Below are 22,832 nucleotides of genomic sequence, written 5' to 3'. Positions count from 1 at the left end.
AAGCGGTGTGGGCAAACGCACCCCGGGAAGTCAAACCAAACACGAAGTGCACAGACTTATGCAGTCGCTCGAAGGGAGTTACAGACGGCAAACACAGCTGAAAGAGAAAGTGTGCAAAACGGGCCTGGTCTATAAAAATAATACATAAATATTATCAGTAAACCTGACTTGATAAAGGAAAGCTATGGAATACAGGATGTCTTTTGAACAATGTTCACTTAATACCAAAACAATGATATTTTAACACACTGGCACACTCGGAACTGTTTGTGGATTGTCCTTACATGGCGTACGTTTGGTCTGCATTGTGTCGGCATGGCAGATCTACGCCAAATATTTTGCCGCCGTCTGAGAGCTTCTCTCTGCGCAAACACGGCGTTGGCCACTGTCTCCCGGAGTCATCGCTGCTCACAGGCTCGGCTACATGATTTACTGCAGTGCCGGTGGAGTTCACAGTCTGCTGACACTCTTTGACATTGCAGGAAGCTGAGATACCTCCACTTCACCTGGCGTTTTGATCTTTCCCTTTTAAACTAGAGAGTTGCGTGCATTAATTAATAAACTACTTTTAGGGTGCCTAATGAAGTTATTGTTTTTTATTATTAGTTTTTTTCTTTCCCCGTAATTCATAAAATGTAATTCAAAATGTTGCATTTGAGGAAATGAACAATTTAAGCGAATAAACTAGAACGGAGTAGGTAGGGCCTACTACTTTGTAGGTACACTCCGAATGAACTGGAGCGGCTCCGTTTACATACAAGTTCTCTGTAATGTTTACTTTCATTCCCAAATAAATAGTTAAAATCAGCGTAAGCAGCATCCAGAAAAGGACACCTCCTTCAGCACTATCAAACAGCATTAGATTATTCATCAGCATTTTACTTACAGTTACCAAAAGCGTCAACACTGAGAAATTTGTAATCCTAAATGATTACTTTTTGTTCAGATTATTTTGAAAATATTGGAAGAATTATATCCATTGGGTTGGAGCAGTGAACTCCAGCCCATATGAAAATAAATTAAAAAATAAATACACTACTACTACTACTGCTGCTACTACTTCTACTACTACTAATAATAAACAGCTCTGTGAGGGTTTTTTAAGATTCACCCAGTCCTCAATAAAACGGTTGCATTTAATCAGCAAATATACTCAAAACACAGCACAACACTGGTAATTAGCAACCTGCTTTGAGCAATATCATGCCATTTGCCCGGTGTTTCTGAAAGGCCACCAGCCATCAATCAGAATTTTCCCAGCAGCTGTCAGTGGAGTGAGGCGGGATTGTTGGTGAGCAGAGCTGGCGTTTCAGTGCTGGTATTTTGCCAGCATTGCGGGTGTGGGAGGGGCTTGAGTGAGTGAGTGAAGGACGCTGCTGTCTGTGGTGCTGCTTCCACCAGCTGCAGCCTAAGATGTGCAGCATGAAAGCGCAGTAACTCCAGGATGTTCCCCGTACTCCTGTCTCCACTCCCAGGAGCAAAGCCCTGTGGTGTTAAACAGCATGTTACCAAGCCAATCTGTGCCAGGCCAGAGGACACATGACCTCTGGTAAAGAGCAGGGCTTGAAACACACAGGCTGCAGGTTTGATTCCTGGTAGGTATTGTTGTTGTAACCTTGGGCTGTGTGCTGTCGTATCTTTATCTGAATTGTCTCTGTTAATGTCCAGTTGTATAAAAGGATAACGTGTAGAAACTGTGAGCTGTGTAAATCGCGGTGGACAGGAGGGGAAAGGGAATGTAAATGTGACGTTGACAGCTTGCTGAGAGATGCAGCCAAGCCGCTGCAATCAAAGCACGGAGCTGCGTACCCCTCGTGAAGAGAGAGCAGAGCCGTAGTCGTGCCTGACGCGGTGGATTAAAGGATCGCTCCTCATCCCCGCTTTCAGCACACCTAATGGAAACTTCTGGCCAATAAAGGCTGAGGTCGTCAGAAAGAGGAAAAGCAGAAAATTGCTTCTCTCCATATGCTCAGAGGGGCACTGAAAGGTCCGGCGTATAGATTTACCTTCCAGATATGAGCTGGTGGAGGTGGACTTGGGCAGATGCAGTGTTTGACCTTCAGCATTTTATCAAATCCTTTTTCGGTGCACGTGACCCATGTAATCTTGTGTTTCGTCTGGAGCTGAAGATGAGGGTGCAGTATGACTCTGTCGCCCCCGCTGTGATTCGTCGAAGACGTGCACAGAAACACAAACCAACATATGAACAGGTAAACCTGCTCGGAACATGCAGCTGCCACAAAACTCTGAGTCTGAAGAGGCTTCGTACACTGTGCCATGTGCGTTTGTGGGGGTCACCTCACGAAGGACCCCCAACAGCGGTGAACTGCCTGCTTCCTGCATACTGGAGCACTATTACCTGTACATAATCTCTGCTGAGCAGGTGCTATTATCCAAAGTGACTAATTGACTAAATAACTCCCTCCTCAAGTAATTCCCTCCCCCAGGCTGTAACTGTAAAAGAGGATTGGGTGCAATTTGATCCTCCCTGGTAAAATAATGATAAAAAATTAAAAATCTAGCACATATCAAAACTCCTCCTCCTCTCTGTTACCACAGCAAAGAAGGCAACCCTTATTCATATGACAAACAAATGCAACATTTCTGTGTCTCAGTGGTTCTTTTTGCTGATTGGCACCCTCCCGCCAGCTCCCATTGGTTGACAGATGTGTGCTGTGTCGAACAGAGACAGCCTATGAGGGAGACACATGAGAGGAGGAGTTCTGTGCCTTCACACAGTCTGAGTGGAGCTGTCTTTATGGGAAAAAGGAACCTGGGAGATTCACTGAAAAGACCACCTCGTATCGCTGGCACAGTCTGTACATTATTGTGGCAAGAGCCCGCAATGAAAACAGAAAATGAGGTCACCACCACACAGCAAGAACAGGAAGTTATGACAACTGACACAAGACGTCTGCGACCTCAAACACACCATGAATATTAACCGTCTGTGCAAGTAATGTTTGACTGATGGTTTTCGTCATTCTGATCAAGGCATGATTGTGTCTGCAGTATCAATCACAACCAGCGCATTGCACAGTTTCTCCTATAAAAATAAATGCTATTTCTACAGTGGTTATTGCAAATTAAGTTAATATGAATATGATATTGGATGAGAGTGTGAGAAACATCCGAGCGAATTCATTTCACGAATTGTCACGCCACAGCTGCCCACAGATACACAGAAAAGCCCCTTTGGAATGGTCTTGCTGTGTCATATGGTTTTATTCATAATTCCATCTGTTCCCTATACAGACTGCCTACTGTTTCGTCTGCCTAATTTTTCCATTAGCAGGTCTGCAGCCTCTGATTGTTGCTCTTAGCTATTTCTGTGAAATTGGAACAGACAGAGAGGGAGCTCTGTCCCCTCGAGGAGAACTGACAGCAGCTGTGGCTACAGTGCTGGACTGGTTACCAGGCCAGACTGCCCCAGGTCGGGTCCCAGAGTGAAGGAGGGAAGTGAGCAGTGTGACTGTGATGAAGACATCAAGCACCTCACAGAGGGTGTCTCCTCCGTCTCCGTCATGACCTGCAGTGAGCCCTGGCTCTTTGGGGAGGGGGGAGGGGGATGGGGGGGTGAGGGTGGTGGGGGGTGAGGCAGAGCAGGTCTGCGTGTGCTGCCTGCAGGGATGTATCCTGAGGAATTCCAGCAGGTGTGTGGGGAGATGGGGGCTGTGGACAGGGTGTTGCGCTATCTAACCCCCCCCTCCCCCAACTCCCTCATATCACCTCCCTCCTTCTCGTACGCTGACCCCCCCTCCCGTTCTTTTCCACCCTCTCTATGTGCTCCTCTCTCCATCACTGCCCCTTATCTCTGCCTCCGTCCCTCTCTTATATATAATTTATGTTGCCAGGAGTTTATCCTGGGCTGTTTACCACTCCCCTGCTGCTGTTATGCAGGTTGTAGCAGCCAGTGACATATTGTGCCGCTAATTTTGTGTGGCTCCCCTCCTGTGGCAGGAAAATTAGGAGATTTTCTGAATCAGGGCGTAAATAAGGAAACAAAAGCATTACTGCCTCAGAAGTAAGAAGGTGGAGTTGTGTCTTCTAAGAGGGCGGAGCTATATCTTCTAAGAGGGCGGAGCTGTGTCTCAGACAGGGCGGGGCTATGTCTTTGGAGAGGGAGGAGCTGTGTCTCCGCCTCCCTCGGCTGGCAGGGGGAGCACCTGGTGCCCCCTCCGTGTGTACCGGTCGGCCCGTTTTGGCTGCCCTCGGAGAGTCTGGGCCTTCTCACAGAATGGCTTTGTTTAATGTTTAATCCCTCCCGCTCTGCCTGTTTATAAAGCAGCAGGAATAAGACGAGGTGCTGTACCAGCACACTGCTCATCTCAAACCCTGTCTACCAGCAGGCGTTGGTGTGGGGGGGGGTGTCTGCGGCGGGAGGTGGGGACATGGGGGGGGGGGGGGGGGGCGCTCAGAAAAACATGTTTGCTTGTTTTGCAGAGTAAAGCTGCTTTCATCAGCTGACAGGCAACTGCACTGTGTAACCTTAACCCTGTAGACACCCGTGAGTTGAAGAATATACATCAAAAAACAAAAAAACCTTGCAAACTTTAGTCTGTGACACATGTTAAGCAGATGTCCTTGTCCAAAGTACAGCAGAATGAAACCCAGCCCACCTCACAGTGGAAGAAATCGCAGAGAAATACCAAAGCTGTGTAATGCTAGGAAATGGACATTAATTACCTGTTGTTGAAAGACATTCCTCAGAGATCGAATATCAGTCTGGGACCCCCTCTCAGAGAGTTTAGCAAAGGGTGGGTCAGCAGCAGTTAGAGCAGGAGTTTGTGGGTATCTGAGGGATAAATTAACAGCTGCAGTCAGGAGAATCACCAGCAGGGATGCAGGTGTCAGAGACAGTCTGGGGAAATCTCACAGCTGCAACGCGCTGTGCTCAGGTGTGGAGCGCGGGGTTTTCCTGCGCTCATCGCCTGGATGCTCACCTCAAGACTCTGCATCCTCTGACGTTCAGCTGACATCGTGATCTGAGCACGGTCCGAGATAAGGAAACTCAGAAACCCACCCACACACACACACACACACACACACAAACACTCACACACACACTCACTCACACTCACACACACTCACTCACTCTCTCCTTCACACACACACACACACACAAACACTCTCTCTCTCTCTCTCTCACACACACACACACACACAAACACACACCCACTCACGCACACACACACACGCCCACACTCACTCAGACACAGACACACACACACACACACACACACACACACTCACACACACTCTCTCTCTCTCTCTCTCTCTCACTCACACACACACACTCACACACACACACACACACTCTCTCTCTCTCTCTCTCTCTCTCTCTCTCTCACTCACACACACACTCTCTCTCTCTCTCTCTCTCTCACTCACACACACACACACTCTCTCTCTCTCTCTCTCTCTCTCACACACACACAAACACACGCAAGGTAGAACTGCAGATAAGAATACTGTATTGTTCAACGGTGCACGCACCACAAAGGAGGGTAGGGCTGTATTTAGCTTTGACTGTAAAGATCTCTCCTGCCGTATCTTTACACTCGCGAAGACTGCATTGTTTTTCGCTACTGTTTCTGACACTACAACAGTCCATACGCATTTCCAACGTCAATTATTGGTTCCACAGTGTTTGACAATAGTGTTGTTCAACGGTTTGCGAATGTGCAGCGCAGAACACAGATCCTTTGATCGGTCTGTATGTCATCGCCGCAGTTGTGCTACGCTACATCCTCCTCCGTGTGCTTCAGCTCTGTAGCATTGCCCACTTGGATCGCAAAGTTGTGGCTGACCGCATTGCTGACACGTGACTGCGGCTGGAAACGAGACCCGTTGAGGAAGAACTCTAATGTAATTTTCTCACGGGCCTGTCGCACCCAAGAACGCTGAGAACAGTGTCTTCTGTGTGGGGGACGTGTAGATATATACATACCAAATGTGCAATAAACAATTCATGATATTGACACCAGATCAAGATAAATGGTTTTTCGCTTGTGTTTTAGTGTACCTCACTTGTAAGTCGCTTGAGATAAAAGCGTCCGGCAAATTAATAAATGTAAATGTAGTGTCAATTTAGACCATTTCGAGCGAAGAGCTAGTGAGAGGTCATATTTGTTAACACAAACAAATGTTTAAGTATTATATCTTTACATTTTTAGATATTGCGCAAATATCGTGACATGCAACACGATGTCCTGCACAAGCAGAAGTGATTTGAAGCTGCAAAGTTTTTTGCTGCAACAGTTATCCTGTATGCCAGAACGCTGATGTTTGCAGTACATTGCCCCTTGGGTAAGGGATCTTTGCATAAGCAGAGAGCAGTGTTCAAAGGAACCTGACGCCGGCTGTATTTCTGTAGAGGTTATACCAATACTGAAAATATAATCACAGCACTCATCACTTTTAGCTCGCCATTGTGTAAGGATCGCGTCAATAACAGACGGAAAATGGCAGAAACACGTTTCGCGTTTGGGCGTAAATTTGGATGAATGCGCATTAGCGCGGCCGCCCGGTATGCATGTGGAAAACAACTTTAAATCAACACCAAGAATGTCTGTCCCGAAGCCAAGTAGCCCCTGAAAGCAAGGGATGCTGTACTATGGAGCTTCCAAGACAGAGAGCGGCAAAGCGATAACTGCCGCCGATCTGTTGCCATGGCACGCTGAACCCTTGACTCTGTGCCTTCGGGTTTTCACCTGAAGCGCAACCACATCAGGAAGCAGAAACGGTCTCGCTTTGGCTGCTTCGACAAACCGCAGAATCGGCTATACCAGTACAGGACGTTCTGTCCACGGCCCGCGCAGTTGGGAGGGGAGCCGAGTGGCTGATACATTATTAACTCCGAAATGAACAACTTGGCTTCGAGACGTGACGTTCAACGTAAAGGGTGGCGCGGACAGGACGGCAGAGAATGCGGCCATGCAGCGTCCTGCATAAACACTTCCCCTAATTAGAGCGGAATGCATTTTAAAATGTATGTCCAAGCAATGCACGCTTTTAAGCGTCACACGCTTACAGTTTACGGACTGGCTGGTGCTATGGAAAATTCTCGCAAGTTCGCTCACTAACATTTCTCTTGGCGTACAGGGAGCCCCGAGCACTGTATTTGGAAAGTACAGGATACATTCTTGAAAGCGTGATTTTAATCCCCGGGCAGATTTCCCGTGTTGCCCTACAGGAGTACATTAGCTTTACAGGGCCTGTCCAGCTATGTAAACGGGCAGGGTAAGCACTCTTGTGATGAAATCCCGTGTGAGACAACACTTCAGAGGGTTACCGACTCCTGCTCGTGAGGTGACTGCATACCCGTTTACTCCTTTCGGGTGTTAGGGCTGCGTTTAAGTGCAACGTGCGATTCTGACCTCTTCATCACGACACGGGAATACTTATCCTCTGTGTCCTCGGGACTGTAGCTTTGATATGAACTATATTGCTGTTTACCCGCAAAAAAATAAATCCTTCCTTAAATCAATAATATCACCGATCTGGGGAAAAATCAAATCGGCACCTGTTGCACAGTATATGCAATATTGATGCAACTGAATATGGAGTCAAAACATTCTATATTCAGTTCCACCAGCACACGCCAAAGAGTATTGATAAACTTTGTCTTTGTTAAACGCTGATAAATGTTCTGAAAGGTGCTGTATACACACTGGCAGACAACTTATTCTGTATTATATTGTAGCGACCCTGCACTGATCACGTATTCTGTATGTACTCTACATGCACGTCACACGTGAGCAGCTCATGGGTGGGGGTGGGGGCAGAGATATGTTCACTGGGGGAAGAAGATGCCCTAATTTACTTGGCTGCGGGGGGGGGGGGTCAAAGTGAAAAAGACACGGGTGAAGGGAACAAGGGGGCCAGTTCATTTAAAAAAAAATACTGTCAGCACGAGCTTGCTGTTTTAGTGACACGCAATAATTAGCGCTTTTTATTGTTTTGGGCTCTCCTTCCTTACCCTGGATAAGACAGACTGTGCCGTTTCATCCAACAAATCTGTCCTTATTGGTTAAAAGTTACCTCGTCGCCTCCTCATCCTTCCGGCAAGCGTGAACAAGCTACATTTCTGAGACCTGCGCACCTGTTGTTGCATAATTCTATACGACAGTGTTCTCATGACCATAAACAGACAGACACCTCAGTATTTTATACGTCCCCACGGTGTGCCTCGTGTTTTTATACAGTTTTGAGCGGAGCGACGACACTAACCTATTTTCCTTAACAGAACAGTGTCAGTGCAGTAGGTTTCTTCGCGCTACACAAAACTCATGTCACCGTTTAAAAAGGCAAAATTCCACTTTCGTTTTACCTCGGCACATCCTGCACTCATCCACCTGATAACGTTGTTTGCTGTTTCTAATGTACGTTTTGCTAGACTTTAAAAATAGCGGCAGTCGGCACTTCGTGTCTGCTCCCGTGTGCAGCTGCGGAACGGCGTGCTCGCTGTGACTCGCAGCCGCAGTTCCCCGGCGCACAGCGCGCTGCCCCTCCCCTCGGGATGGGGTGCGAATAAAGCTGGCGCAGGCAGGGCAGGACGTGCACTCTCCGCTGCACGCCCGTGAGGACACGCGAAAAAACAGCCAGGAAGAGAGAGGGGAGAGGAGGCGAGGGGCGCCCACAGCGCTCGCAACCGCGCCAGTAATTAGTCCGCTGCCACCACGCTTTACGGGATACTGCAGCACTGGTTTTAAAGGATCTCCTCAGACTTTGGAGCGACTTTTCAAAACAGTGAGCCATGCAACGTCTTTTCGTTTTCAACAGATGAGCGATTAGAAAAAGGAAAAACAAACGGTATAATCAAATATTGTAGTTTGTTTTGTGGCTGATTCCCGCAACATACTGAATTTACTTTCATGACACAGATGAAGTTGCATAGTTATCACAGATGGACCTGTCTGTTCACTTGTTGAATTTGGAAAGAGTAATTTCACTTGCAGAGTACTTAAACCATGCGGTGGTCTTGTTATGACAACAGAGGTGATGGAACTTCATACTGGAATACGTGTCTTGTGAGTGAACAAGCTGAAGCTAAGAGTTTTCTTTGACCTGCAATCTGAAGAGCCCGTTGGGCAATCCAGCCATGATGAAAGCAAGGAGTGTACCCCTCTCAGCACCTGGGATCCAAGCGTGTCAGAGTACCCTCGGCTGATTTTCACTGAGTTTCAACACAACCCCAAGCTCCTCCTAGTCACCTTCTACCCCGGCTAAGATGAACAGTACCACCAACAGCTCTTCGGTCGGCCCCATTCACCCCGCCGGGGGACCATGGCTGGCGCTGGTAATCACGGTCATCATCCTGGTCATCGTGGCGGGCAACATGCTGGTCATCATCGCCATCGCCCGTACCTCCCAGCTGCAGACCACCACCAACCTCTTCATCGCCTCCCTGGCTTTCGCCGACCTCATCGTGGGGGGCCTGGTGGTGCCCCTGGGGGCCACCATCGTGGTGACGGGCGACTGGAAGCTCAGCAAGCGGCTCTGTGAGCTGTGGATGTCGGTGGACGTGATGTGCGTGACGGCCAGCATCGAGACGCTGTGCGTGATCGCGGTGGACCGCTATGTGGCGGTCACGCGGCCGCTGCGGCACCGGCAGCTGCTGCGGAAGCGCTGGGCGGGGCTGACGCTGTGTGCCGTGTGGGCCGTCGCCGCCCTCATCTCCTTCGTGCCCATCATGACCCGGATCTACCGGTCTCACGGGGTGCCGAGACACGAGGCCTGCTACAGCGTCTCCGCCTGCTGCGACTTCATCACCAACGCCGTCTACGCCATCGTCTCCTCCGTGGTGTCCTTCTACGTGCCGCTGTGCGTCATGATCTTCGTGTACGCGCGCGTCTTCCTCATCGCCACACGGCAGGTGCGCCGCATCGAGCAGGAGAGCCAGCGCTTCCGCAGCCGACACGGCCACACCCACGGCGACGGCGTCTTCCGCGTGCCGGAGTTCCGCTCGGCCCGGCAGCTGGTGGTGAGGGAGCACCGTGCCCTGAAGACCGTGGGCATCATCATCGGCTCCTTCACCTGCTGCTGGCTGCCCTTCTTCGTGGCCAACATCGTCATCCAGAGCGACTACTATGAGCTGGTCACGCTGCTCAACTGGCTGGGCTACCTCAACTCGGGTCTCAACCCCATAATCTACTGCCACAGCCCGGAGTTCCGCGCCGCCTTCAGGGCCGTGCTGGGCTGCCCCTGGGTGCCTGCGGGGCACCTCGAGACCCTCTACAAGAGGCTGCGTGTCCACTGCCCCTGTTTCCTGGGTGGGGCGGAGTCAGGGTCGGAGATGGGCGGGTCTCTGGGCGGAGCCCTGCACTTGAATGGCACGGTTGCCCTCAATGACGTGGATGAGCTCGAGAGTCAAGTGTAAGTGGCTTTAAACATTTTAAAATCCTGGTGTGTTTTCCCACTGTGGTTGTGTTTGCTCAGGTGTTCCTGGCTGCGTTGCGTCAGGTGACATCACAGCGAGGCAGAGTGCCTAAAGAAGTGAGCTTGAAATCAGAGGCCTGGGGGGGTAAATGCCCACACAGTCTGTGTTACCCTTGTCTGGGTTGCTTCAGGAACCCTGCTTTATAGATGGTTATAAAATGGATGTATGGATGTAAAATTCAAGCTGCTAATCTGCCTCAGGCAAAGGATGTTTGCCAAGAAGGTGACTAATAACAGAATGAAACAGTCAAGGCTATGACAGATCATGTCAGAAACTCCAAGGAATACACAGTGGGGACAGTCAAGAAAATGTCACAAGAGCAGGTTGCCCCTGTTTTTATACATGCAGATGTATAGTAAATAAGTAATCACCTAAAATTATTCAAATTCAAATACTTCTCATATTTCATATTTCATTTTTTTGCTGACACAGCAGAAAAGTTATTTGGTAGGGTGGTGCTGAGGAAGTTAAACACAATTTGTTTACTGTGGTGTGAGTGGCGCCAGCAGGTTGTAGTTTCAGTTCAGGTTTCCACCTGTAGCTGCAGCGTTGTAGTGCCTGCAGAGGGGTCTGTGGAGCTCTCCAGGACAAAGAGAGGCTTGCTGAGGCTTATTCACTTATTCACATTCAGGTACTTCCCACTTTTTTTGTATCACTATCATCAGCTCATTGTTTTCGGCGGACTTGGGTCTCACCCATGCCAAAATCAAATTCTCATCATGAGTGCTGACATCATTCACAGCTTAGCCAATGTGAGTGTGTGCATGTGTGTATGTGTGTTAGAGTATATATGAGGTCAGTGCGTGTATATTTAGGGTTTAGCCATTTCTGTGTTGGAGTGGCTGTCTTTATCTTTCCTGCCTCATGACTAAGAGGGTCTTTAGCAACTGAAAAAGCTCTTTTTTTCCTATCTGCATTACAAGTTGTTGGCCCTGTGCTGACATTGCAAGACTTGACACAGATATACATGACTATACAGGAAGGCAGCCTCTGATATCACTGATGACATTATCACCAAAGTCACCCAAGTTCCCTGGGTAAAACCAATTAAAATGATCTATTTGTGTTTTCATAGCTGTGCTGTCAGGAATCACAGCAAAGCCATTCCATCAACAGTGTCTGGACCGTTGCACTGTTGAGAGTAAACAGAGCTAAAATGTCACTAAGCTCAGCGCCTGTTCTGCAGGTACTGACTGCGAGTTGGACAGTCCTGTACGTGGCCCGTCCGTATGAAGCCATCTGCGGCTCTGCTCTGACCGAGCACACAGCCAGATGAGAAGCAGATGTTCTCATGTTTCTGGGCAAAGACTGCCTCGTAACAGGCTATGCAACATTACTGGAGGCGTCTGTGTGAATGTGAGAGGTGAAATATTCCAGTGCTGACGTTGGATTTACACATGAAGCATGTTCTTTTTTAAACCCCCCCCCCGCTGTTCGTATGCAGTCCTTGTGCGAACTCTCTGGTGTGTGCAGGAAACATACGTCAAATTGCAAAACCACCATTTAAAGGAAAAATTATGTGTTAAAAAAGCAAAGCCCCCTTGCATCAGATCTGAAAAAAGAAGAACTTTGCAGAAATGCAAAAATGAAACCGATTCATGTGATCAAAACCTCGGAAATTGAAAGCTGTTTTTAATGTAAAAGTAGCCCTGGTTTGCTTTTGCGCGTTGGAGGCGCAGACGAACAGACCCTGCACTGTGCGGGCTCAGCTCTGCCTTTCTCTGGGGCAGCGTTAGAAGCTGCAGCAGCAGGCCAGGTTTGGGGCGCTTTGCCCTATATTTCTGCCCCTCTGGGAGGGGCCCGTCGCTGGCCGACTGCCGCACCCTTCAGCCTGCTGATAACAGTCCCCCCGCCCGACCCCACAGAGGGTGAGGTGGCTCAGAGGGGGAGGGCACCAGAGCGCTCACGTCTGAGCATGCTCCGGATGCATGACATCACGTTACATTACATCACATCACATTGCATTACATAACATTGCATTACATTACATTACTGCCAATTAGCAGACACTCTCATCCAGAGCATCTTACGAAGGCTACAGTTTTACATGTTATTCATTTATAAAGCTACACATTTACTGAAGCAATTCTAGATTAGGTACCTTGCCAAAGGGTACAGCAGCAGTGCCCCAGTGGGGAATTGAACCACCAACATTTTGCTTATGAGTCCCCGCCACATTAGCAGTGATAATTTTCTGTTATATGTTATTGTTTTCAGACAGCCTTAGTCAGGCACAGCTAACAGTGTACAACATATGAGCCATTTATAATGACTGATACGTACTGAGACAGCTCAGGTTCGCTTTATTGCTCCTCGATTTAGTGGCAATGCCCCACCCGGGTCAAACCTGCAACCTCCTGAATTGAATGTACGTTCAGTTCCCTGACTGCCGGTTCTGCCTGGATCGCGGGTGTGTGATGGTGCAGATGGCGTCCTCAGCGCTGGGTCCTGCACACTCGGGCTGAAGCGTGTGTTTGTGTGTGGATGGGGGTGTTTGTGTGACGCTCTCTGTCGTTTTGTTGGATGCACTCTGAGTTTGACTTTCTGGATGAGAGCATCTGATGGATGCAAATTTAACGTTAAATGAGCTCATATCTTGCAGATGGCTCTGCATACGAGCTGTAATGTAAATGAACTGCTCACTAGAGAGACAGAGAGAGACAGCTTGGTCTTTGTGGCCTCCAGCTGACATAGTAGATTATTGGAACAGCGCAACTCAACTAAAGTATGGACAAAAACAGTCTTTACTGATACAAGAGCCAAGTGCATGAGCTATGTACAGCAAATTCAGCAAACTCAGGACAAACTAAAATCACATCACACAATTTATTTATGCACTTACAAGCCACGTAGCACATAAACCCATAATAATATAATAGCCCATAAACTGACACTGTGTCCAATTCACTGGCAGGGGTCAGATTTAAAGCAGAGGAACTATGGTCACCATTTTTTTAACCTCTAAAAATATGACTTCTTTTGGAATTATACCAATCTTCCACAGGATAAACCCCTGGTAATCAGACAGGAAATATTCTGGTTCATTGCAGTCTTTTTTTTTTTTTTTTAGAAAACTTTCTTGTACAACTTTTTTTAAAATGAATGAACATATAGCCTTATTTTAAGAGAAGTTTTATGCTGTACATGTCCTATTGGTTTGTAAGCTTTAAGCACAGTGATTGGTTCCCTCTGATTCACATGTTAATGATGCACTGAGGTTTGTGGATTGACATGTCCTCTGTGTTATGTTTTCTGAAACGTCTAGATTAACCACAAAGATAAATAGCAGAAAAGCACAAAACCAAAAACCTTTAATCTGTGTTCATTTCTCCCGTTTGTCAAGTACGTGTGAACTGAGTGGGTTGCGAGTGGGCAGAGTTTCACACAGTGGGAAATCTCTCAAACAGACCCACGCGAATCAGCGTTTGCGTGCGGCTGATGTGGGGCGGGGCTTGCTCATCTTTCACTTCATGATTGGATGATGCAAACACCCAAGCACCACTAACGGCCTGCCCAGTATAGAGACAGACAGTTGAGAAGGTCTCGGTAGGTCAGAGAAAGTGCTCGTTAAACTGAATTTACGAGTTACACTGAGCCAGTAAAAAAAGTTAGTACAACATAATGATGAACAGCAGGCGATCACACTGTCAAAGGGGAGACACTGCAGGCGGTGAAGGAAGCCAGCAGCGAGGTTCAAGTCCTTACTCTCTCCTATAAACCTCCTCAGTTATGTATGACATTTCAGGTATCACTGAATACAGTCAAGGCCTCGTGACTGAATTTAAAGACCCACCCTTGTTGTTTAAGGTGCCACTGCAACACATACAGTATTAGGAGGCAGTGCTTTAATTTCATTGGTTCCTTAAAAATGGCAAAGAAAAAGTCAGAGTCTTGCAACGTCTTTCTCACAGAGACTTCCTATAATGTGCTGTGAGTCAGTCAGCTGATATACACTCTCTTCGGCTTTCATTTTCGCCTGCCCTCCACTTCCCCCCGGCTCACCCTGGTACACACACGCATTGTCACAGCAGAAGCAGAATGAATTAAGGAAGCATGCTGTCCTTTTTTGCATGTGAAGTTTGTGCACATGAGATGGTGTTCTCATGGCTGTGTATGGGGGTGGGTATGTAGCAGTGTTGGCAGTCAGATCTGGCTATTTTCCAAAAGTGTGAATTTGGCCATATCAGCAAAAACAAGGAGAGTGTGACAATCCATGTGAAAACCACAACCTTAAAATAGAGAATATAAGAAACATTCAGTTTATGTACAGCCAGGCAAGGATAAGGCTGATAACCTGTCTACTCCTGCTTATGTCCTGGCTTATATCTCACATGCATATCTCTGGTCTGACAGGGTGCAAACAAATTAATGTTACATTGATGGACACAGATCATAAGCACTTGTTGCATGTTATCTGTGTGAAAGAATATCTACTAAAACGCATCTTAAGTAGGCCTTACAGGGCCCTGAGTGAGGGATTCACCCAAAAACCAACAGAAAAAAAAACATTTTGCTCCTCAGTGATATTTTAAGAGTGAGATGCACTTTAAAAAGTTACTTCCTCCCTGTCCTAAACAGCTATATATGTTAACATACACAATGTTTTAACAGCGCTGCCATGTCAGTTTGACAGAACATCCACTAGATAAGGAGCAGATAGAAGGCATCCCGGCAGCAAAGAGCTCACCGTCTCTGTCAGGTTAGCCACCACTTCATTCCTGTTTTCAGCCGCGCTCGTTGCGCCCGAGTGCAGGCAGACTGTCGAACGGGGCCCGCCTGAGTAAGATGTGGAACGTGTCTTATCTGCTCTTTCTCCTCACATGGCTATTGATGTTCCAGCTTATCTGCAAGGGTTTGCTCTAAAGATAAGTGTTCTGGCAGCCATTTCCCCCGAGGAGAGCGCCGCACACTTCAATAAGCAGAACACTCGCGGCCTCCGTTATGGCAGAGAAAGAACATTCAGCGTGACACACACATCTGGCCAATATATAGAACATCTGTGATAAGACCGCAGCATATGTGGGTCAAAGAGCTAATATGGACCTTGATAAATTAATTCTAGAGTAACCTTAGAGATAGACCTGTCACGAAAAATTACGAGCATAAAAAAAGAATTTAAAGAGATGGCACGTGCACATTTTCAGAAAGAAAATGAATGCAAATATTTGAAATGAATGTTCTAATGCTCTGTTCAAAGCCATCATCACTGGCATTGGAGTGGAGGGCCGCAGTGTGGCAGAGTGGTGAGGAGCAGGACTTGTAACCAAAAGGTTGCTGGCTCCATTCCCTACAGGGCACTGCTGCTGTACTTAACCCAGAATTGCCTCTGTAAATATCCAACTGTATCTATAAAGGGATAACAAGTAAAAATGGTAATGAATGTAAATCACTCTGGATAGGAACGTCTGCTAAATTACAATAATGTAATGTAATAGTATTGAGTTATTAAATCACAGTTATTTTAATTCATTGATTGAATAGACGTCCTACACTAGAGACATCCTCAGGTGACCCACAGAGCTGTGTTCCTCGTTTAAATTGTGAATTTTAAATGAGGAGTCCTAATGACAGTGCTGACTGACTGAAGAGGAGAAAATGACCTTCTATTCATCTGGTGTTCGTTTGACTTGCCTGAGGACAACCAGAAGAGCAGAGTAGTTCAAAAGTGTCTCTGCACAAAGAGGAAATGGAATTCTGAGATCTTCACATTTCCTTGAAAACTGTTCCTGAAAAGTTCTCCATAACCTAAGTGACCCAATATGAAAGTGAACAGGCCTCACCACCCCTCCCAACTTCCTCCAACTGTTTTTTTTTTTTCTTTTTTCATACTAAACCCCATAAGTGTCCCCCCCGTATCTGGCTACCAGACTGGCCTCTTGAGTCTGTTGTGGCAGCTAGCTGGACCAATGGCGTGTTGCTAAACCATGAGAGGGCAGGGCAGAGAGGACAGATGACAGTGTGGCATCATGGTTAAGGCCAGGGCTTCTAGACATGGGGCTATAGGTTCAACTCTGTTTCATTCCTCAGGTACGTAACCAGAACCTCAGTAATTATGGAAACTGTATGAAAGGATAACAGGCAAAGTGTCAGCTCACTAACTCAGCATGACACTGGATAATGGTGACGGCTGAGAAGTAACTATATGTAATGTAACCGAAAAGGAAGAAGGGTTTGACTCTATGAGGCTCATGTCCACTTCAGAGTCAAAGGTCAGAGCCAGGGTAACACAGAGAGAGAGGAAGTTGGACTGACTAACTGTCATCAGATATCTACCCTGCCACAAGTTACCCTTCTCCTACAGGCATATGTCCCTGCACACACTGAGACCTCATTTCTGGGTCATATGTGGAAATATAACCCATGTTTTCATCATTTATTACCAGGCTGTGTGATCTGAGGCTGAATACCAACATTGTGGGGAGTTTAAGGAAACAAAAGCATAAGTCTGTGCTTGGAGAGAAGAGAAGTTAATATTAGATTGATTTCTCTCTCCTTAAGCATTATGTTCCTGTCTCAGAACCTCCTTCCTTTGATCGCTTCCTTTCGTGCAGGGTCAGCGTTCGATCATTTTTCGGCACGTCCCTTTGATCTGCCGGCCGCCGTGTGCCAGGCGTGTGTAATCGATCCCACAGGTGCACCAAGAGAGACGCACGTGGGTGTGGTTTAATCGGACCCTGTAACAGGAGTGAGGCACGCGGTCTGCGATTCGTCGCTTGTCGCCCCCGGAGATGAGGAGGGCCAGGAGGCGTGGCGTGTGCGTGCAGCGTACGGGGAAAAAGGAAATAAAAGCAGGGGGAGGGATGAAAGAATAAAGATATTTAATAACTGTCATCCATCACTTAAACTAATGAAAAAACAGCATATCAAAGTTCTGGAAAGTTCAGAGGTCATGCTGCTGCCTTCAGATCTGCATGGATCTGGGGGGGGGATGGAATCAGGGGGTGGGGGGGGGGGAGGGGATGGGGGGGTTGGAGTGGAATCAAAGTGAAGGCTGAAGCCTGAGGTCAGAGGAAATGTATGCAATGAAAAAGGATTGAATGAAAGGGGGCTGACAGGCAGGTGGGGGGACTAGGCGTCTTCCATTTAAGGAGAGGCGGAGCGTGTCCCGGCATTTGCGTGGTTCACAGTGGGAACAGTGCACCGTTCTCATACCGGCCTCTCTGATGGAAAGGCCTTAAGAACAGGCTGAGAATATAAGCCCACTCTTTCCTTAACAGCCCAGGGCATAAATACACTCCAGCCTCTTTTTTCCACACAGAAAAGCTCACATAAGTAACGTAACACATATTAAGTTTGGAGAACATAATCGCATGGCACTCTGCACGGAACACGATATGCTGCTTGTCTTGAATGATGCCTCTGCTGGATTTCAGCACCATTTTGTTTTTTATTTTGTTTCTTTTGGGATGGGTACAAGTCTCGTGATAGTGCTAGGATAATGAGGCTTCATGACTCCCAGAATAGACAGAGCCGTCCTTTGCTGTCCATAGCTCACTTTGAACCAATCACAGCCCAGTCACATAGAAGAAAGTCCTCTAATTGGATCATGTGAGGCAGTGATTGACAGCTCATACCAGCATGTTCCATTTGTGGATTCATGAAGCCTCACTCTCCCAGTGTTTCCTGGAATGGCAACACAAAGACAAGTACCTCAGAGAGACTTGCGTCTGTGGAGAGGAAGCCCGGGTTCGAGCAATGGTCAGCCTATCCATCTCCTGTGCATTTGTGTAGCTGGATATCTACTGGCCCACTTCAGATCGAGTGCCTTTGCCAAGGGTGTGACACAGTAACACCTCGGTTTGAGTGGCAGTTGATATTCTTTTTATAGAGTAGATATGGGAAGAAAGTTAACACAGGACATAGTTTCCTTTCACTATCTGTTTGTGTGTGTGTGTGTGTGTCTCTCTCTCTCCCTCTCACTCCCTCCCTTTCTCTCTCTCCTTCTCTCGCTCTGGCAGTAACAACATCTTTTTTGTTTTGTTTAAAATGTAGTCTTTCCATTTCATTTCTTTGTCATGCGAGAATGAGAATTCAGTGAAGGGAACAGGTCAGGACAGGACGGTGCCCTCCAGTTTCACCCCAAACTCCCAAAGTTAAAAAATGGCTGGTCTGAAGAGGGCAGCCGGGTGAGGCAGACAGAGTTGCTGTTCCAGATCAGAGAGGTGTTCTCACTCCTGGACCCTCAACAACACCTAATGGCAGTTATTTTTAAATTTTCAAATCTTAACTGTCGCAGGTGGCAGGAGCACAGCAGCCCTGTTCCAGAGCTGGAGAGGTTTAGGGGAGGAGGCCTTTCGTACCTGTTTTTATCGAAACCTGTCTTCTGTTCGAGCGCTTTGTTCAGTCAACACCTCATTTCTCTACTTTTTACTGACATCTTGGCACCAACACGCTATAATTTGCACACGAGATGTGCTTGCTAAAGTATGCAAGCTCATGTCCATACATCAGAGCAGCTCCACGCAAAGACCCTGCCGTTCCCCGTCCGGGCGGGAGCGCTGCTCCTGTCTATTCTTAGCCCTTTGTTACTGTACGTTCGTACGCCTTTCCAGAAGCCGTCTGCGCAAATGGGCGCTTTTTCACGGGCAATCTACCATGACGCGAGTTAATCTTTCCCATAAAGACGCGAGCGCGGGCACCGCCAGAGAACCCCGCATGCCACCCAGTCTTTCGGCACATTAAAGGTGGGGTTAAAAAGTCAGGAAAAATAAGAGTATGCTACATGCGACGGGATACTCAGAGCGTGATGTTGGCTGACGTGATGGTGAGAGAGCGGCCAGGGCACGTTTCCAGGGCAGAGATGGAAAACTCGCCGTGGAGCACACTGACATGTAAAGCGCTGAGATCTGGCTCCTCCGGTGTGGCCGCGCTACAGCTGGATTTCCGAGATTTAAAAAAAAAAGAAGGTGAACCCATGAGTTTAAAATCTTCTCCGTGAAATGAAAACCACGCTGGTACATTTTAGAACGTAAAAGACTAAGCCAAAATGGAGTAATTGAATATTCACTAAGTCGTTCATTCATCTATCATTTATTCAAGTTGGTAATGAATAAAAATTTGTGTAGCAAAAATATTGTTAAACATTTACCTTTACCTATGTTCTATGATTTTTTGCTAAGTTATTCAGATACTGTGACAAATATATAAAAACTGATATACTGTAATATACGCGCACACATACACACATGTATTAATACAGTCTCTTGTGTATTCTCTAGTCTCTTGTGTATACAGTATTTTGTGCTGTATTTTTATCTAATCTTCATCTCCCCATAAAGATAGTTGTTTCTTAAAAACAGATTACGTAGTAGACTCTCCCCCTCCTTCTCCTCCTCCTTCCCCACACAGAATGCACTAAAACACACTGGCAGGGAGCAATCCAACCAACTCACAACTTTTTAACAGCATAACTCCAACATTTGAGCCATGTGATAATGCTTTTGAAACAGTTTTTTTTACAGAGTTTTTGTAACCAGTTAACCTGTCGAACCCAAAACGCTTCGTTCCCAGAACCAGGTCATGGATAATTACATTCTGCAGTCCTGTGCCTTGAAAATATAAAAGAAAATGAATCTAAATGGATTTTACCAAATAAAAATCAAATTAAACTTAATATCCAAATCTAATGTCGTCCTTCTGTGCAGACTATGCGCTGGCATACCTGGCTCTGCTCTTTTGAATATGAGAAAGAGAGCGGGTTTTAACGTGGAGAAATGCACTATATCTTCCAGGTGATTTGTAAGCCTGGCTGTAAATGAAGTCTTGAGTGAAAAATATTTGGAGCTGCCCTGTTCTCTTAACATTCTCCTGGGATGTGTGTGCCAAACAGATCTCTTTAGCTGGGAATCACGGAGAACAGCGTGCAGCCCCCCCATTTAACAAGAGGAGAATCAGCATTCAAATGATAAAGGGATCAAGACTTTATGAATTATTATGACTATTTGCTTGAGTAAGAGATGCCCTCATCCAGGACAACAAAGCTAGATTACATTCTTCATTCTTATATTACTATATCTGCCTGGATGGATATAACAGAGATGGGCATTTATTCAGATAGTTCAGGTTAAGAGCCATGCCAAAGGGTACAGTAGTACCCCCTGCACCCTGCAAACTGAACCAGTAACCGCTCAGAAAGCTCAGAAAATCAAGCATTAAGCAGTCATTTTGCATCTTGGTGTGGGCATAATATTACAGTCTTACAGTCGCGATGTTATAGATATCAACGTTTTTCAGACATTACATTTACTCTGCCCTGATGTTTATGTAAAAGGACTATTTTTGCTCTGAATTATAATAATAATTATAATAACTTTATTTGTATAGCAACTTTGCAACTGCAAGTGTTTTACACTAATTAAAGCAAAGAGTACTGGAAAGTTAACTTTAAAGTGAACAGTAAAGTGAAAAAAATCAGCATAAAACAATGGGGATTAAAACGCAACAAATCATAAATGAAACTAAATTAAATTCAATTGGATAAAATACAGCTAAAAGGGAAGAGCAATTTTATTAAATTGAGTATTTAAAAGAGGCTTAAAAGTAGACAGCCTTATCTCTTCACGAAGATAGTTCCAGAGCCCAGGAGGTTTTACAGAGAAAGGATGGTGTCCTTTAGATTTATGTTCAGGCTTTGGAACAGTAAGAATGGCATGTTCTGAGGACTGAAGTGAACGTTTACATAAAATGAAAGGGTCTGTAACATGAACAGTTAATCCTTGTCTCACTTTAAAGTAGTTAATAAATTCATTAAATCAATTCCCTCTGAAAGCATATGGAAGCCAGTACACAAATGCCAGAATGAGGATTTTATCACATTTAGTTTTAGCACTTTAACTGCTAAATCCTGAACTACCTGAGGAGGAGAAAATGCTTGATGGTTAAGGCATGTACAGAGTGAATTTCAGCACTCTAGCCTTGCTGAAAAGAAGATGTAAATGACTTCCTCCGAGTCAGCAAGTGACAGGAATAACCTAGCTCTAGGTATGTTTCTGAGGTGAAAACAGTATCACTGGACTTTCATGTGTTGTTCAAAATTTAGATTTGGACCAAAGATAGCACCAAGGTTCCTAGAAGCAGGTTTCATGTCAGGAATAAGGGAACGCAGATTAGACAGGATTTTCTCAGAAACAGGCTTAGGACCAAGAGTCAAAACATCAGCTTTTATCGGTATTTAGGTGGAGATGATTTTGAGACATCAAGCCTTTAATGTCAGGAAGACAGTCACACAGAACAGCGAGTCCACACATTCCTCTAGGTTTAACTGAAAGGTACAACTGTACATTATCGCCATGGTGAGGTAACACGTAGACAGAGAAAAGTATGGGCCCCAAAACTGACCCCTGTGGGACCCCACAAGTAACGGGTGCTAAGAATAATACAGAGCTGCCCACAGAAATCAAAAAGTCTCTGACTGAGAGATAGGAAACAAAATAAATCAAGACAGTGTCAGAGGTAGCATTATCTTCATGACTGCCTCAGCAGCTCAAATCAACCAATTAACGTGTCTCTAGCAGATGCAGGAGTGCATTACAGAAACACCCATTAATGAAAACCTTTCAAACTGTTATGACTGATTTTTCACTCCTTCTCACATAGGTTTATTCCAGACTGACACTTGCCTTTTACACAATTTTGCTTAACGACTGTTTCTTTGTACAATTCATAAATGTAGACATGTCTTTAAAGCAGTCAAGGAAAGCTAACGCCACGCTTGTGTTTTCAGTCTGTGTTCACAGGAGAAGAAGGTCTAAAAGGACAGGGAGTGGCCAAAATTTCCACACTCAGCGTCACCATCGCTGGACCAGCAGGGAAAACCACAAACGATGAAGTCTGTGATTTAGCAGGTGGAGTTTGCAAAACCAAAATGGGCGACAATGATTGGCTGCCCCGCTGCCAGCCAATCAGGTGGAAGACAACAGGAGCATTAAGTGAAGGCAGCAGAGGACAGAGGGGTCTTGGAGGAGGAGGCAAGACAGCATTAAGCATGAGACTGGGCCACCGAGCATTATGGGAAACCAGAGGATGGAGGACCATACCGCTGCTGTGGGTACATGGCCACTCCAGGGCTGCAGCTTGGGCCTGGTCCAGTCAATCAGAGCCGTCGGCCAATAGCTTGTGTCTAAAGCCACAGCTCACATTCCAATCAGTGTTAACAAACTCTCTCAGCACGTCTTTGAAGGTTTCTCAAAGATGTAATCAACCATCGGACTAATAACCTGGACTTTTAAATCATGATGAATGTAAGAAAAAAAGAGACATTTGTGAATTAAAATACATTTTGTTTTTGGTATGAAATTATATGGAGTGTTTATCTCTCTCTTCACTTAACCTGCCAGAGTAGATTTTGTTTACTGTCAGGAAGTGCCAGGACTGAGAGCGCAATGCAAACATT

The 22,832-nt window shown here is 46.3% G+C and overlaps 1 protein-coding gene across 1 annotated transcript; it reads left to right on the top strand.

The window, feature by feature from the left end:
- Window positions 1-8,588: 8,588 nt before the first annotated feature.
- LOC118777928 (beta-1 adrenergic receptor-like) lies at window positions 8,589-22,654 on the top strand. Its single transcript, XM_036529187.1, has 2 exons — window positions 8,589-10,377; window positions 22,164-22,654. The coding sequence occupies exons 1-2, from the start codon at window positions 9,233-9,235 to the stop codon at window positions 22,189-22,191; spliced, it is 1,173 nt and encodes a 390-aa protein (XP_036385080.1). The 5' UTR covers window positions 8,589-9,232; the 3' UTR covers window positions 22,192-22,654.
- Window positions 22,655-22,832: the final 178 nt, after the last annotated feature.

This window comes from Megalops cyprinoides, chromosome 5 (genome assembly GCF_013368585.1).
Source record: "Megalops cyprinoides isolate fMegCyp1 chromosome 5, fMegCyp1.pri, whole genome shotgun sequence".
NCBI classification, from domain to species: Eukaryota; Metazoa; Chordata; class Actinopteri; order Elopiformes; family Megalopidae; genus Megalops; species Megalops cyprinoides.
This window is presented reverse-complemented; position numbering and strand designations above follow the sequence as displayed.